The following is a 13,697-nucleotide window of genomic DNA, read 5'->3' as shown; positions in this document are numbered from 1 at the left end:
CATTTCCTGTTCTCTCCGGCTCTCAAATAGGGCCGACAACTATGTAGCTTCAAGGTAAAATTCGATTCACCATGGCCCGGAGAATCTCTTTTCCTAGCTGTGCTCTTGTTTCTATCTGAATTTGAGTGCTTCTTGCATGCGTCCTCTATGGTGTTTGCGGGGGATGATGACGAATTGGAAGAATTACTGCGTCAGGCCAAACCCTGGAATCGTGTTGCCTAGGTCTACTTGTGATGTTAAAGGTCTCTCTCTCTCTCTCTCTCTCTCTCACTCGAATTTCGCTTATATGTGAACGTTCGCGTCTTGACAGACAATCCTTAATTGATCTCTCAGGTTCGTGGTTGATGGACTTCTTAGTCTTTAATTGAACTCAATCTTTATGCCCTTACAAGTGCCATGATGCTTGCCGTGCAGTTACAATGCAAGGATAAGCTTCTCCTTCGAAGTGTAACTACAAGTCTGGGGGTGACCACAGAGGACATCACGCGAGAAATGGTAGCAGGTATTACAGAGACTTTACGGACAGCATCGACTTAGGTTCTGTTGATGCAGAGGTTAACCTAGCGGAGTTTGTCAGTGTTGGATTCTAGTCCAGTTCAATGAAGAACCGGGGCTACAAGGTCGAAGATCGCAAGATGAGGGTTGTTTACGTGGCTCCCTCTTGGCCTCCATCCCAAGTTCGACAAGGATCTTCACCCGAGCCTCCATTTCAGACAGTCGAAACTTGAATAACCTTGAACCTACAGCCGTGAATGCTTGATATATTCTTAGTTCCATTATCATCTGCAATAAACCATGATGTGTTATCTTGCTTGCTTCTTCTGCAGTAGGTCATAATACAGCAGTTCAGTTATGGTTTCAGGCTTCAAAGGCATTTGTTGAGTCGCGGACACTCTCCAGAAATATTTTGCCGTGTATCTTTAGAGAATCGGCGAGCGAACTAGGTTTTAAATCCTCGAGAAATCCTTTTTCTTAATACCTATATTATTCGGCCGATCTTCTATTCATTTTGCTGAGGATATCATAGTAGTTACCTTACCTTTAGGACTGCGAAATTGTTCGTAGTTATGAATTGGACTTGGGCCAAAATTTAGGCCCAACCTTAAGGCCCAAAATTTATGCAATACACCATAATTATTTTATCATATATTTTAATTTATTATATTATTTTATTGTATTTTTCATATAATTTTATGTTATAATTTAATAATATTTTCCAAAATTCTTTTAATTTTTTTGATAATTTTATTATATTTTTAAATAATTTTATTATATTTTTGCAACCAACTAGAGGAAAGAGAAAAGAAAAGAAAAGGAAAAGATAAAAAGAAAAGTGAAAAAGATATCATGATTTAGCTTGATTCTAGAGTTATTTTCAAAAATAAAAAGTAACTCTTTTTTTTTTTACTTTTTAATTCTATTACAAATCTATTTCCAAGAATAAAGTTGTTCTTGAATGCAAAAAAGTTACAAAATGGGTTTCTTTTTTTTCTTTTTCTGTTTTGAAAAATAAAAGAATAAAATCAGATATCATTTGACATATTATCTAACGTACCTTAATTCTATATGAAAAAACCTCATAAGCCCTTAAATCTCCCAATTCAAAGGAGGGGAGTTTTGAACTTCCTACCTCCCCATTCCTATAGCCAGTGAGCAACCCCCCAGTGGTTAAGGTCCTTGTTTTAACAACCATAGAAACTAGCTCAAGCTGAACTAAATTGACTAAAATAATTTGGTCAGCTTGGGTCAAGCTATTTGGTTGAATTTATTGATACATCATCCATTACCCACTATTTGCAAAGTGTGGCAAATTTAGGAAAAATTATCCAAAAAGTCTTAAATTTATTGTACATTTACCAATTTAGTCATGAAATTAAGTTCTAAATCCTTTTCGCTTTTTACCAATTGAGTTTGTTCGGCCAAAATTGTTCATGTGAATACAAGCGGTATCACGTAGGATGATCGCGCATTAAGGTGGATAATTTTAATTAATTTTTCAAAAATATTTTTTATTTTCTATAATTTTTCTCTTTTCCTTCCTTTTATCACTGATCAACCATTAGCCAATAATAAGGCTCAATCAACAAAGGCTAACCTTATCTCAACCAAGATTTGGCGAGGTCAACTTTCGCCCAAGCTAGGTTTGCCTTATTGGTGGGCCACGCATCAGCAAGGGATCTCTTTGCTGAGACTTGCCCTCGCTTGGTTGGGTCTTATGCATGGTGGGTGAGATTAGCCTGCCTAGCCATGGTTGGTGGCCGACGGTCGGCCATTAGCAAAAGAAAGAAAAAAAAAAAAAAAAAGAGGAAAAATATAAGAATTTAATATAAATGTTATAAATATAAAAATATTTAGAATTTAATTAACAAAATTAAAAGGTTTATGCTTAAATTAACAAAAATATAATAAATTTATGACTTTTAGGACAATTTTTCGGACAATTGACGTGGCCCTGTCAGTAACTTGTGTCTGTACAAAATATCACGGTTTCGATTCTAGATGTTCCAATTCGTGTCGACAAATAAGGTTTTAAAGCATATTCTATACCGTGTCATGTCCTGAATTTATTTATTTTTTCTCGTTTTTCCTTTTTAAATAATTTTCTCGTTTCTGTAGGGGGGAAAAAAGAAGAAGAAGACGGACGACGAACGGTGACGATATTAGAGGAGACCGAAGCAAGCCTCCGCAGCGGACGCGAAAATCGCAATCGGGCACCAAACGTCGCCGTCCCGTTCCCCCCCACGCTCTCTCGCTCTCTCGCTCTCGCCGCCGCTCGCCGCTCGCCGCCGGGGAAGGTTCCGCCGCCGACGCCGATCTGCCCCTTGCGATTCCACCATGAGTACCGGCGATCTCCTCAAAATCGAGCCTCAGGAGCTCCAGTTCCCCTGTAAGCCTCGCCGGATTTTCCCCCTTTTTGATCTCCGAGCTGGCCGGCCGGCCGCCGCGGTTGCTTTCCGGGCCCCCGTCCGACGATCTCCGTTCGGCGTCGATTTCCGTTCTTCTTCTTCTTTTGGGGGAATTTCGTGTCTGATTTTTTGCTATTTCTTTTTTCTCAGTCGAGTTGAGGAAGCAGATCTCTTGCTCTCTCCAGCTGGCAAACAAGACCGACAGCTATGTAGCTTTCAAGGTGAAAAATTTTGGTTTCTCCACGGCTCTGGGAATCTCTTGCGTACCGATTCGCTTTGCGCTTCCTTCTTCTTGCTGAATTTGAGGTTTTTTTTTTTTTTTTTTTTTTTTTTGTGCATGCGTGGGCCATGGTGTTTGCAGGTGAAGACGACGAATCCGAAGAAGTACTGCGTCAGGCCTAACACTGGAATCGTGATGCCTAGGTCTACCTGTGATGTCATAGGTCTCTCTCTCTCTCTCTCTCATTTTCATGATTGATCGACTTCTTAGTCTTTAATTAAGCTCAAACTTGTATGCCCTTGTGAGTGATGCCATGCTTGCTGTGCAGTTACAATGCAAGCTCAAAAGGAAGCACCTCTCGACATGAACTGCAAGGATAAGTTTCTCCTTCAAAGTGTAATTGCAAGTCCGGGGGCGACCCCGAAGGATATCACGCCGGAAATGGTAATGGGTTTTACGGAGACTTTGCTAACAGTGCTGACTTGGGTTTCGATTTATGTTGGAAATTAACCTAGCGGAGGTTATTGGTGTTGGATTCCAGTTCAGTAAAGAGTCGGGCCATAATGTTGAAGAGTGTAAGCTGAGGGTTGTTTATGTGTCTCCTCCTCGGCCTCCATCTCCTGTTCGAGAAGGATCGGAAGAAGGTTCCTCGCCACGAGCCTCCATTTCAGACAATGGGAACTTCAATAACTCTGAATTCATAGCTGTGAGTGCTTGATATATGCTTTGATTTTATTGGTATGTGAAATATATCACGAGATTAGAATGCCTGTTTCGTCTGCAATAGATTATAATACAGCGGTCAATTGTGGTTTCAGGCTTCAAAGACATTTGCTGAGTCGCAGGACACTTCATCTGAGGTACTTTTATGTTTTATGCACGCATTAAGAATTGTGAAGAAGTTAAACTTTTTGTTTTGTCATTTGGTAATTGCATTGCATATAAGCTGTGATGCTTTACAGTCAAATCAGAAACTGCAACCTTGAGTTGGCAACCCTTTACTATTAGGGATTGCCTAACTGTCCTCATTGATAACCAAACTCAAAAAGTGAAAAAGGATTTCAGATTTGATGAATGAAAAAGACCATAATGATTCTTCTTTGGTTCTTATTCCACCGGCTTACTCCTATGTCAGACATTATCCATCATTTAGCTTAAGATTCCATAGAAGGTAATCTGATGTTTTCCTTTTCATGATTCTTATTCATGGTTTTTCTTTTTCATTTGAATGAGGGGGATATTGAAGAACTAATTTAGAGGAGTTTTTGTATGGAAACAAAAATGTTACTCTGGTTGTGATGGAGAGAGTTTATGTCTTTATGGGCATATAATATGTGTGGATGTGGACAAAGTTGTGGTCCATTAAAAAAGTAATTTCTGGGGTCATGATGAAATAATTATGCAGATATGACTTGGTGTAGCAATCTTGAATTATGGCTTTTTCAAGGTTTGAACACTCATAAGTAGATTGTGGATATTTAAGAGCACATCCTTCTTATTTTTCCAAAAGGGCAATGAGTTAATGTGAAGGTTGAGGTATGTAGAAGTTTCCTTCATCAATGCAGTATCATCGAGAAAAAGTAATATGCATTTTGCATTTTGCATTTTGCAATGTCAAGAAAGGGGAGAGATTTGTTGTAGTGGATGGAATGGAGTAATAACAGGGATTCCATGATAAAGAACTATTTTAAAGCATTTCTTATTATCAAACATGGTGGAAAGGTTATGTGATTGTGGGTGGATTATACATTATGGTTAACTAATGCGTGAGTATGTGGAAATGCTGGACAATTCTAATATGACTTGTCTTCTGTGGAAGCAAATTAAAAAATTGTGGAGTTAAGAGTCATGAATAAAGGAAATAACTTGACATCAGATGTGTTCTTTCACAGGAGTGTGCTGTGGATGCAACTTAAGTTGAGGCTAGTGTAGTCAAATGCAAAAGGTGCTGAGACTCTAAAACGCCTGATCGCAAAAGCACAACAATTGCTTGCCTGAGTGAAGTATGGTGTCGACTTTTTTAGCATCAATAATCAAACAAGAATAGACTTTAAAATTGTATCAAATCAAAGTATATAGATAGATGATGGGCAAGAAAACATTCACTTTAACATTAGGATAGAATGAAGAATATCCCAATCCTAATGCCATATAACTTGAGAAGAATATAGAATTTGCAATGAAGTGAAATATCATGCTAAGTAAAAACAAGCTAAAAGACAGAAGATAACTTCTCAGCGGTTTCATCTCATGATCCATCAATCTTATCAGCCCCCAAATCTGCATCTCTTTCTTCCCCTCCACTCATTTAGTCTTCTGCATTTTCCTCATTTATTTCCTCACTATTAACTTCTTCATCAAAATGTGATTGTGAAGATGAGGCCTCTGTTTTTGTCTTGAATTAGATTGATATCAGATCTTTTGTTTTTGATGAGTTCTCCAACTTGCAACTTCACCTTGACTCGTTGTCGCTAAATGCCATCGCAAAAGAATAAATTCCATTTTCCAATGATCACCCATTGCCTCCGTTGATTTGTCCAAATAAACTGGATCAATCACATCACATTGATCATTTCATTCCTTAAGAGATAGATCTGAAATCGTTTGGACGTCTTTCTACCAGTCTTACACTCCTTATGTGAATCTGCAAATGTTGACTGAGATAATGAAGTATGGAATTAGATTTACAGAATAATACTTATTGGCAATGTTTTTATCTAATTATCTTTAGCAACTATCTTAAGAATGCTTTGGGTTCTTTCTCATCTTAATGAATTGGTTGTCAAACTTAAAATCTTGATAGTGAACCTTTGTACATTTGGAGCTGGTATTGCATAAATTTTCCATCTTTTAGTTATGTAATTTATTTAAAGAGAGCTACTAATAACGATTTGGGAAAAAAATGGAGGAAACACTGACCAAATGTAAGTTCTATAGCCTAGTGCGCTATTACCTGGTTATTCTTTTACAGCAACATCCAAGCCAAATAGGCCACTGACTCTCTTATACAATGACAACTCATGCATGATCTAATCTTGCACGGCTGATCTTGTTGTATTGTTATATTACTTCAGATTGTCATGGACATATTGATTATTCAACAAGTGACCAGCTGCACATAATGGGTGGTGTAGCTGACAATTCCCATCTTTCATCAGTCATTTCAAATATCTCCACATACTTATCTTCATTCACAGTGAATACTTTCCATTGAGCTTTTTTGTCTCTATTTATATCCCATAGCCTGTTTTTCTCACTATCCGCAAGCCACAAGATACGTTGCAAAGTTGTGTTCTTCAAATATCTCCAGATACTTATCTTCATTCACAGTGAATGCATTCCATTGAGCTTCCTTGTCTCTATATGTATCCCATAGCCTGTTTTTCTCACTATCCGCAAGCCACAAGATATGTTCCAAAGGATTCACATCTTTTATATGTCCCAAAGGATTCAGATCTTTTAATATGTGTTCTCATGTTATTTCAAAAAGTAACGTTGATTTCTTCTTCTAAATTCCATTGGTTCTTCTTTAAAATGCTATTTCTGTGGATGATGTTCTTTAGGCTATTGAAAGTCTTTATCAGCATCACTTTTCATGATTGATTCTCACCTGCAATGTACTTACTAGTATATTAGGCACATGCTTTACATTAATTTTGCCAATCTAGTAGGGCACTCCTGTATATATTAGAGTCTTTTGAACTTGCTTATATAAATTTGTAACCTCTTCTTTGTTTTTCCTTAATTCATTCATCCTAGTAGTTGGTGAAGTATGGATGCTTTCTATTTATAGTAAGTACTCAGTCGACTTTCAACCTGAGGTTCTCTTGGATCGTCGCAAGCTATAAGTAAACTCTGTCTGAAAGTCTAGGCTATTTGATAAATATCTTACCAAGCAAACTCCCCAGTACATCACAAATGTGCAGAAGCTAGAAGAAGAGAAAATAAAAAGTATAATATACTAAATTATGCCGAAGGCAACATTTGGCTACTATTACCTAGTGCTTATTGGTCTTTGCTCTGTCGGTCATAGCAGATAGCATATTTGTAGTATGGATTAAGAGGCTTGCTTTAGGCTGTTGAACTTGGTGAGGTGAAAAGCTGCACCTGAGCGAGGAAATAATAGGACATAGATGGACTACATCTGGCCTTGTTGGTTGTACATGGCTTCACTGGTGATAGCAACTTGCAGGATTCTGGAATGTTCCTTGAATTTTATTATGACTGGATTTGTTCTTGGGGATCTTGTGATTACAAGTAGGAGTTTATTGCATATTTTAGATTAGACATGTCGTATTTATATTACTTCGAAGACTACTTCTTTGGCCTGCCACTGGCAAAGTCTCACCTTATTCAATTTCTCTTACATCACTAGCAGTAGTTGCTATCTAGGGTTCAAGACCATTTCAATTGCCTTAGGCACCATATCAACCTCATAGTTCTGCAGAAATCAGCCTTTCATTTAAATTCTGAGATTTTGCTGCAACAGGATCATCTACCGCGTATTTAACACTTAGCCATTTGAAAAGCATGCTTCTGATGTATGTGCATCTAATGAGACTGATGACAAAACTTTGATATGCCTATTTATGTATAGGATACAACTGAAAAGAAACACTTACGTATTGATATATCTTCCTAATAAATTTTTACTAGATGTACAAAGAACTTATTTTAAAACTTGCATGCTAAGTGATCTGGCAGGTTCACGTTTGAGATATAAAAGGTGGGACCCAGGCGCCAATTGATTTCTTCCAATCTAATCTGGTTGAATTACTTAGAAAACAAGTTTTTGTAGAGTGTCTTCAGCATTTCTCTATTTGCCATGTTCTTTTGGTGCAAGTTTCCTCCTCTTCACTTTCTCTAAATTGAGCTTTGCACCATCCATGTAGATTGTTGTCGGAGACTTCCACTTCATTAGATGAAGGTTCTAGTTGACAAAAAATTTGATAGATTTAATTTATATTGGCTGGTTTATTTTGAGGTCATTATATCTACAAATTAACTAGGATGTGGGGAGTTTGACACGGGTTTCACTTTGCTTGATAATATGTAAATTAATTTGTTTTCAACCCTTAAAAGGAGAAGGAAGATATGGATCTTAAATTGTATCACAGTGTAAGGAAAGCAGATGTTCTATATATTGTGCTGGGATTGTCTTGGAGCAGAGGACTCTTGAATATTGCTGTGGTCTTGTATTGAGCCTCCTCTGACAACCTTTTTCTTGTTACAGCAAATGACTTAGACAATCTACTTTATTGCTGGATTAATAGATCCTTAAAAATTCTAATTTTGTTTCATTTGATGGCCGTTAGTGTGAATATGTATCCTTTCTCTTGTGATGCCAGTCTCAATTTGATTATAAAGCCTTTGTGTTTTGCTGACCAAGAAATCAAAGCCTGTAACTTTGATACCTTGTTATTTAATTAAGGAATTACAATTTATATGAGTTGCCTATTCTCTTAGTTTGACATATATCCTCTGGTTCCAGGCAAAGGCTCATATTTTGAAATTAAACGAGGAGAAAAACTCAGCTATTCAGCTAAATATGAAGCTTCAGCAGGAATTGGTAAGTGGCAACGTGAACGACTTTAATTGTGTTGTTTGTTGTCTGATGAAATTCTTTGCACTCGCTGTAAGGTTTAGTTTGCTTCCCTCTTCATTTTGATGGAATTTTCACTAAGAATGATACTGTCTGTGGAGACAAAATTTTCTAACCAAGAGTGGCATAATTGAGTGATGGTCTGAAGATGCAACTGGACAAGGCTAACATGCTTAGGTGATGGTCGTGATGTAATGGCGAAATGTGGTGCTTGTAACCTTTAAATTAGCAAGTCAAATCTATTCTAGGAAAAACAATGGGCCACTGCAAATGTGAACCTCTTAAAGAAGGCATAGTGGCTGCAAACCACTACTTTAAGGTACAATGCTGGAAATCTATCAAGCTGGAAGCCAGCCAGATCATGGGGTAAAGCATGGGAAAATCCACGGGTATTCATAGGACAGGTCAAAAGGGGTCCGGAATTTGATGAGGAATTATGAGTTAAATTTTAACTTTTTTAGGACATGACACTGAATAGAGCACAATGATTTGAAAGAATCTATATTGTCAGCCTCTTGGTGGGAAAAGGCTATGTTGTTCTTTGGTAGGTGGAAGGGCTTGATTGTCCTATTCTGTCTACATGTAGCGAAACTATTACATGTGACTATGCCACACTATCCTATTCAATGCTATTTCATGTCTGTAAAGAGGGAACTGGTATGAACTTGTGGGATAACTAAAGTTCAATTCCCAGTTATAACAATGAGAATGGACTGAAGAATTTGGGAAGTATGCTTGAATAGAACATGGATAATTGTTTTAGTGTTGGAGAGAGCCAGTGAAACCAATGCTGATCAGATTAAGAAGATAAGATCAGTGCTTTAAGATTTGAATTAAGATTTGTCCAAATAGGACTATTCTGGCCATTTTGGAGGGGAGCACAATGTAGATCTTCTGTGATGGACCCAAAGAAATATATGCCAATCATATCAGTAAATCAGCCCTTTGTCAATTGAGTTGCTGTTGGTGTGTCATGATTTTCACAGTCCGTCCTAGATTTTCCCTTTTGTATTCTGTTGGACTAGTTCTGTTGGCTGTTTCATTGTCCGCTAACTTCACATTCTAGATTCTTAGGAGATAAAGTTACGTTTGGCATATGCATGCATGGCTATGACCTAATGTTTGACAGAATATGGCAAATCATGTGGTTAAAGTGAAATAAGAAAAATAAAAGACATTATGCAATGCAGAGCTCGCTTATCGATGCACTCAATATACTTCTATGTTGCCTTTTATCGGGTTTTGCACTGATACATTAAATTTCAACAGGATCTTTTGAGGCGACAAACCAAGAAAGGCCCTGGCGGTATTTCGTTCATATACGTCGTTCTCATCGGCTTGGTCGGCCTCATCTTGGGGTATCTGATGAAGAGGACGTAACCAGATGATGATCTTGTATCCCCCCGACGCCTCTGCTCAAGAAAGAACGGGAACTTGTTCAAGAACCAGCAGGGACTGCAAATTTCAGTGTGCGAGCATTCTGTACCAAAGTCAGCTGTATTTGTCGTATTTATTCGGTCCTCGTACAGTACAATCGCGTGCTAACATTACAGAGAGGTCTCTGGGAGTTCGGTAGGACCCTTGTTGATGCAAAGCAAGAGATTCATGACCAATTGTTTTTCGTGTGTTGCGCGTTCTATCTCATTCCCTGGTCTGTTTTTGTTGACTCTTTTCTTGCGACCCGCCCCAGCACTCTTAAAAAGGTTGCTCGCTTGAGTTCATTTTGGACGCTGCGGCTGTTCAGAAGTTGGCATTGATCCTTCATTTGATATGATCCTCTTGGTCACCGAGGATCAAATGAAGTTGGAGCATATTTAGTTTTAAATTATTAACCGTTTATTAATTAATTAATTATTTTAAAGGGTAAGGTCTATTCTATTTTGTAAATCATTTATTTTCATTAAACAAATAGAGCCTTATAGGCCGTTAGAAATTCATGCGGGTCCGTGAAAAGATGGTCTAATAGGCCGGGTCAATCTGCAAGGCAGCACATCGTTTGGGCCGACGGGCCATGCTTTCATTAATCGGCTCCGGCATGACCCGATCTGAATTTAAGAAATCTGAGTTGGGAAGGGGTTGGCAAACTGGAGATGTTATTGTCGTTGCTCTTGTGTAGGGCTTGGCTCGTGGAAGCTCGGGCTTCTGTATATTCTTCGGCGATTTTTCATATTTTTATATTTTTGATTGGTGTGTTAGGATAGAGAAACACCTTTTTGTCCCCATTTTTTTTTTATTTTGTTAGGGAAATTTTCGTTTTCGATTGGTCTAAATCATTTCCAGAAGAGTTGGATATAATGTGCCCTTCACTTAAAGGGCTAAAGTTAAACATATAGATTTTCGATCAAGAGGAATTTTAAATTAAAAAAACTCGTGTCACAGAGGCAATTGTGTCCTGTAATGTTAGAATTGGCCGTCATCCTTTCATTTAATTTGTTCTTTAACTTTAATTCGATTGAATTTGGTCGTTACATCTTATGATTAAGCCAATTTGATTATTTTATGTGACAAGCTAATGTAATCGTGAGATTTACGTGGACAATTTCACACGTACAATCCTGTCTGGCAAAATTAAATTAAAAAAAAATTAGAAAAGAAGAGGACAATAGCACAACATGCACGGGGCCATGTTTAATAAATGAAAGTGGGACGGACAGAAACTTAGGGCAAGAGTGGTAATCATTATATTTCTGAGAATAATTTCTGACTATAAATAAATTTTTCTAATTTTATTTTTTGAACGAGACTCCGAACAAAGATACGCATTTAATAATAACATAAAGTTTCTATTTTCGGAACAAAAATTCATTTGATAGGTCTTCTTAAAAATATCTCCCTCCCATGCTCTTTTCTCAACCGACTGCAATGGGTACTGGTGGGGGATAGTTGGCAGCAATCATGAGCGACAAGGATGAATGATGAAAAAAGTTTTTATATCTGTTTCTATTCTAGAAATATAGAATTAGAAAAATTCTATTACTTATTTCTATTCAAATCTATTTCTAAGCTAAAAATTTGTCCTAAAAATAGAAAAATGAAATTGCAGTACCAAACAAATTTTTGTTCTAAACCTATTTTTAGGAATAAAAAAAATAGAAACATAGAGAATTATAATAGTTATCACGTGCTCCCTAAGGGTAGCAAGACGGGTTTGGGACTAATTACTTAAAACACAATTTCAAGATTTGGGATTTTGTAGTTTAAAGTCCATATTGAAGTAAAATGACTAAAATGTCCTCATTTCTTTATATTTTCATCCTTTTGTTTAGTAAAAATATATAATTATTAACTCTATTAGTGTTCGGAATTACTTTCTATTGTGTCGGTTAGATATAAAATGAAAACCCTAGATTATATAAAAAATTCTATGAACTCTGAACACAGAATTCAATATAATTGGACACTTTTCAGCAACAATCGCCATTTAACACTTAGGCTTTATTTGTTTCCCAAAAATGAATGATCTCGAAAATGTCTTCATAAAAATGATCACCCGTCTTGCTTTTAATAATTAATCAATAGAAAATGTCTTCATTTTCAAAAACAATTTACTTCTAAATATTTTCATGAACAATAAAACTACTTTTCATTTATTCATTTTTATGGGCGGTATAAGTGATCATCATCGAGAAAATGTATTACAAATCATTCCTTTCCACGAAACAAATGGAACCTGAGCTTCTCATAATTGTTAGGACTTAAATTTTAATAATCATTGATCTTTGAAAAAAAATTTCAATCTTATATTTGGACTCTCAATTTTCTAATGAAGATCTACAAGGCATGAGTTTTGATTAAACCGTTGTGCTTGTAATCGGGAGGTTATTTATTATACCCGTGCATCGTGCGGGTATAGTTCTTTATTTTTTATAATCACAATGCTAAATACGTTATGTCAAGTTTTTTACGACATATTATCTGGACTTGACTGATAATCATAGTAAATTATGTAATTCTTTTTCCGGTTTCCAAAAATAGAGTTGACGCTCAGATTGTATTATCCTTCTGTATCTTCATTTTTGCAGTTTTCAATCCTTGCATTAAAAAATCAAAATGGTTGATTTGCAACGTGAAATCGACAATAGGACTAAGGAAAAGAAAAAGTCAGTCAAAGGGAATCCTAAAATAAAAATAGCTCTGTATCATTCTCACAAGAGAAAATAGGCCATTTCATCTTCAAGATACAATAATGTGAGATATTTAAAACAAATATTTTTCCATTGGTCTATTTCCAAGAAAATTGTAGTATTAATTTTTTTGCCGTCTTGACTGGACTAATTTTATTAGATATCAGCCAAAAAGCCGACCATCAACTCGTGTGCTTGGAAGAAAATCTTCCAACTCAGAACTGAATTTTGAAGCTCCTTCTATTGAAGGATTGGGGATGGCTGACCGGTGTCTCTTTGGTTTAATAATTGGCACCCCATGGGTCCCTTAAACTTACATTTTTGAGATTTAGCCATTTATGGCTTTGGCCTTTCTAGGCAAGCGACAGTGGTAGACCTGTTCACCAACGGTCAAGATGGTCTTGGATTCTTAGGAGCTTCCCCTTCCAGTCCTTGCCCAGCACTCGAACTGTTTTAGCTGGAAGGGGAACGCTTTTGACCTCTTCACGGTGGCTTCGACTTGGGAGATCGTTAGGAGGAAGAAGGCTCGGGTCTTCTGGCACTCGTTCATCTGGAACAACTTGATCGCTCCAAAGTACCAAGTAAACCTGTGGCTTATTGCCAAACATAGGCTTTCTACCCGAGCTTTGTTATTATTTTATGGTAGGATAGATAGCGCCTTGTGTCCTTTTTGCAATGAGGTGCTGGATTCTATAGATCACCTATTTTTTGGATGTCACATCACTGCTGGCATTGCTTTCTTTTGGACCGCAAGATGCAACCTTCCGTGGCGGAACAAGTTGTGGGGTGAGAACCTCAATTGGGCCATCTCCTCTCTTTTACATAGCCCGTTTTTCTTTTGGTGC

At 37.1% G+C, this 13,697-nt stretch overlaps 1 protein-coding gene across 1 annotated transcript; it reads left to right on the top strand.

The window, feature by feature from the left end:
- The first annotated feature begins 2,635 nt into the window (after window positions 1-2,635).
- LOC104442270 (vesicle-associated protein 1-2) lies at window positions 2,636-10,398 on the top strand. The gene is made up of 8 exons (XM_010055632.3): window positions 2,636-2,887; window positions 3,057-3,127; window positions 3,268-3,349; window positions 3,455-3,570; window positions 3,668-3,832; window positions 3,945-3,986; window positions 8,618-8,695; window positions 9,998-10,398. The coding sequence occupies exons 1-8, from the start codon at window positions 2,836-2,838 to the stop codon at window positions 10,106-10,108; spliced, it is 717 nt and encodes a 238-aa protein (XP_010053934.2). The 5' UTR covers window positions 2,636-2,835; the 3' UTR covers window positions 10,109-10,398.
- The last annotated feature ends 3,299 nt before the right edge of the window (window positions 10,399-13,697 follow it).

The sequence above is a fragment of the Eucalyptus grandis genome, chromosome 4 (genome assembly GCF_016545825.1).
Source record: "Eucalyptus grandis isolate ANBG69807.140 chromosome 4, ASM1654582v1, whole genome shotgun sequence".
In the NCBI taxonomy this organism is placed as follows: domain Eukaryota; kingdom Viridiplantae; phylum Streptophyta; class Magnoliopsida; order Myrtales; family Myrtaceae; genus Eucalyptus; species Eucalyptus grandis.
This window is presented reverse-complemented; position numbering and strand designations above follow the sequence as displayed.

What these genes read in the sequence shown, in the direction of transcription:
- LOC104442270 (XM_010055632.3), top strand. Translation starts at nt 2,836, where the DNA reads ATGAGTACCGGCGATCTCCTCAAAATCGAGCCTCAGGAGCTCCAGTTC. An exon ending in AGGATATCACGCCGGAAATG is followed by an intron (nt 3,571 to 3,667) that starts GTAATGGGTTTT and finishes GTTGGATTCCAG; the next exon opens with TTCAGTAAAGAGTCGGGCCA. An exon ending in TGAAGCTTCAGCAGGAATTG is followed by an intron (nt 8,696 to 9,997) that starts GTAAGTGGCAAC and finishes AAATTTCAACAG; the next exon opens with GATCTTTTGAGGCGACAAAC.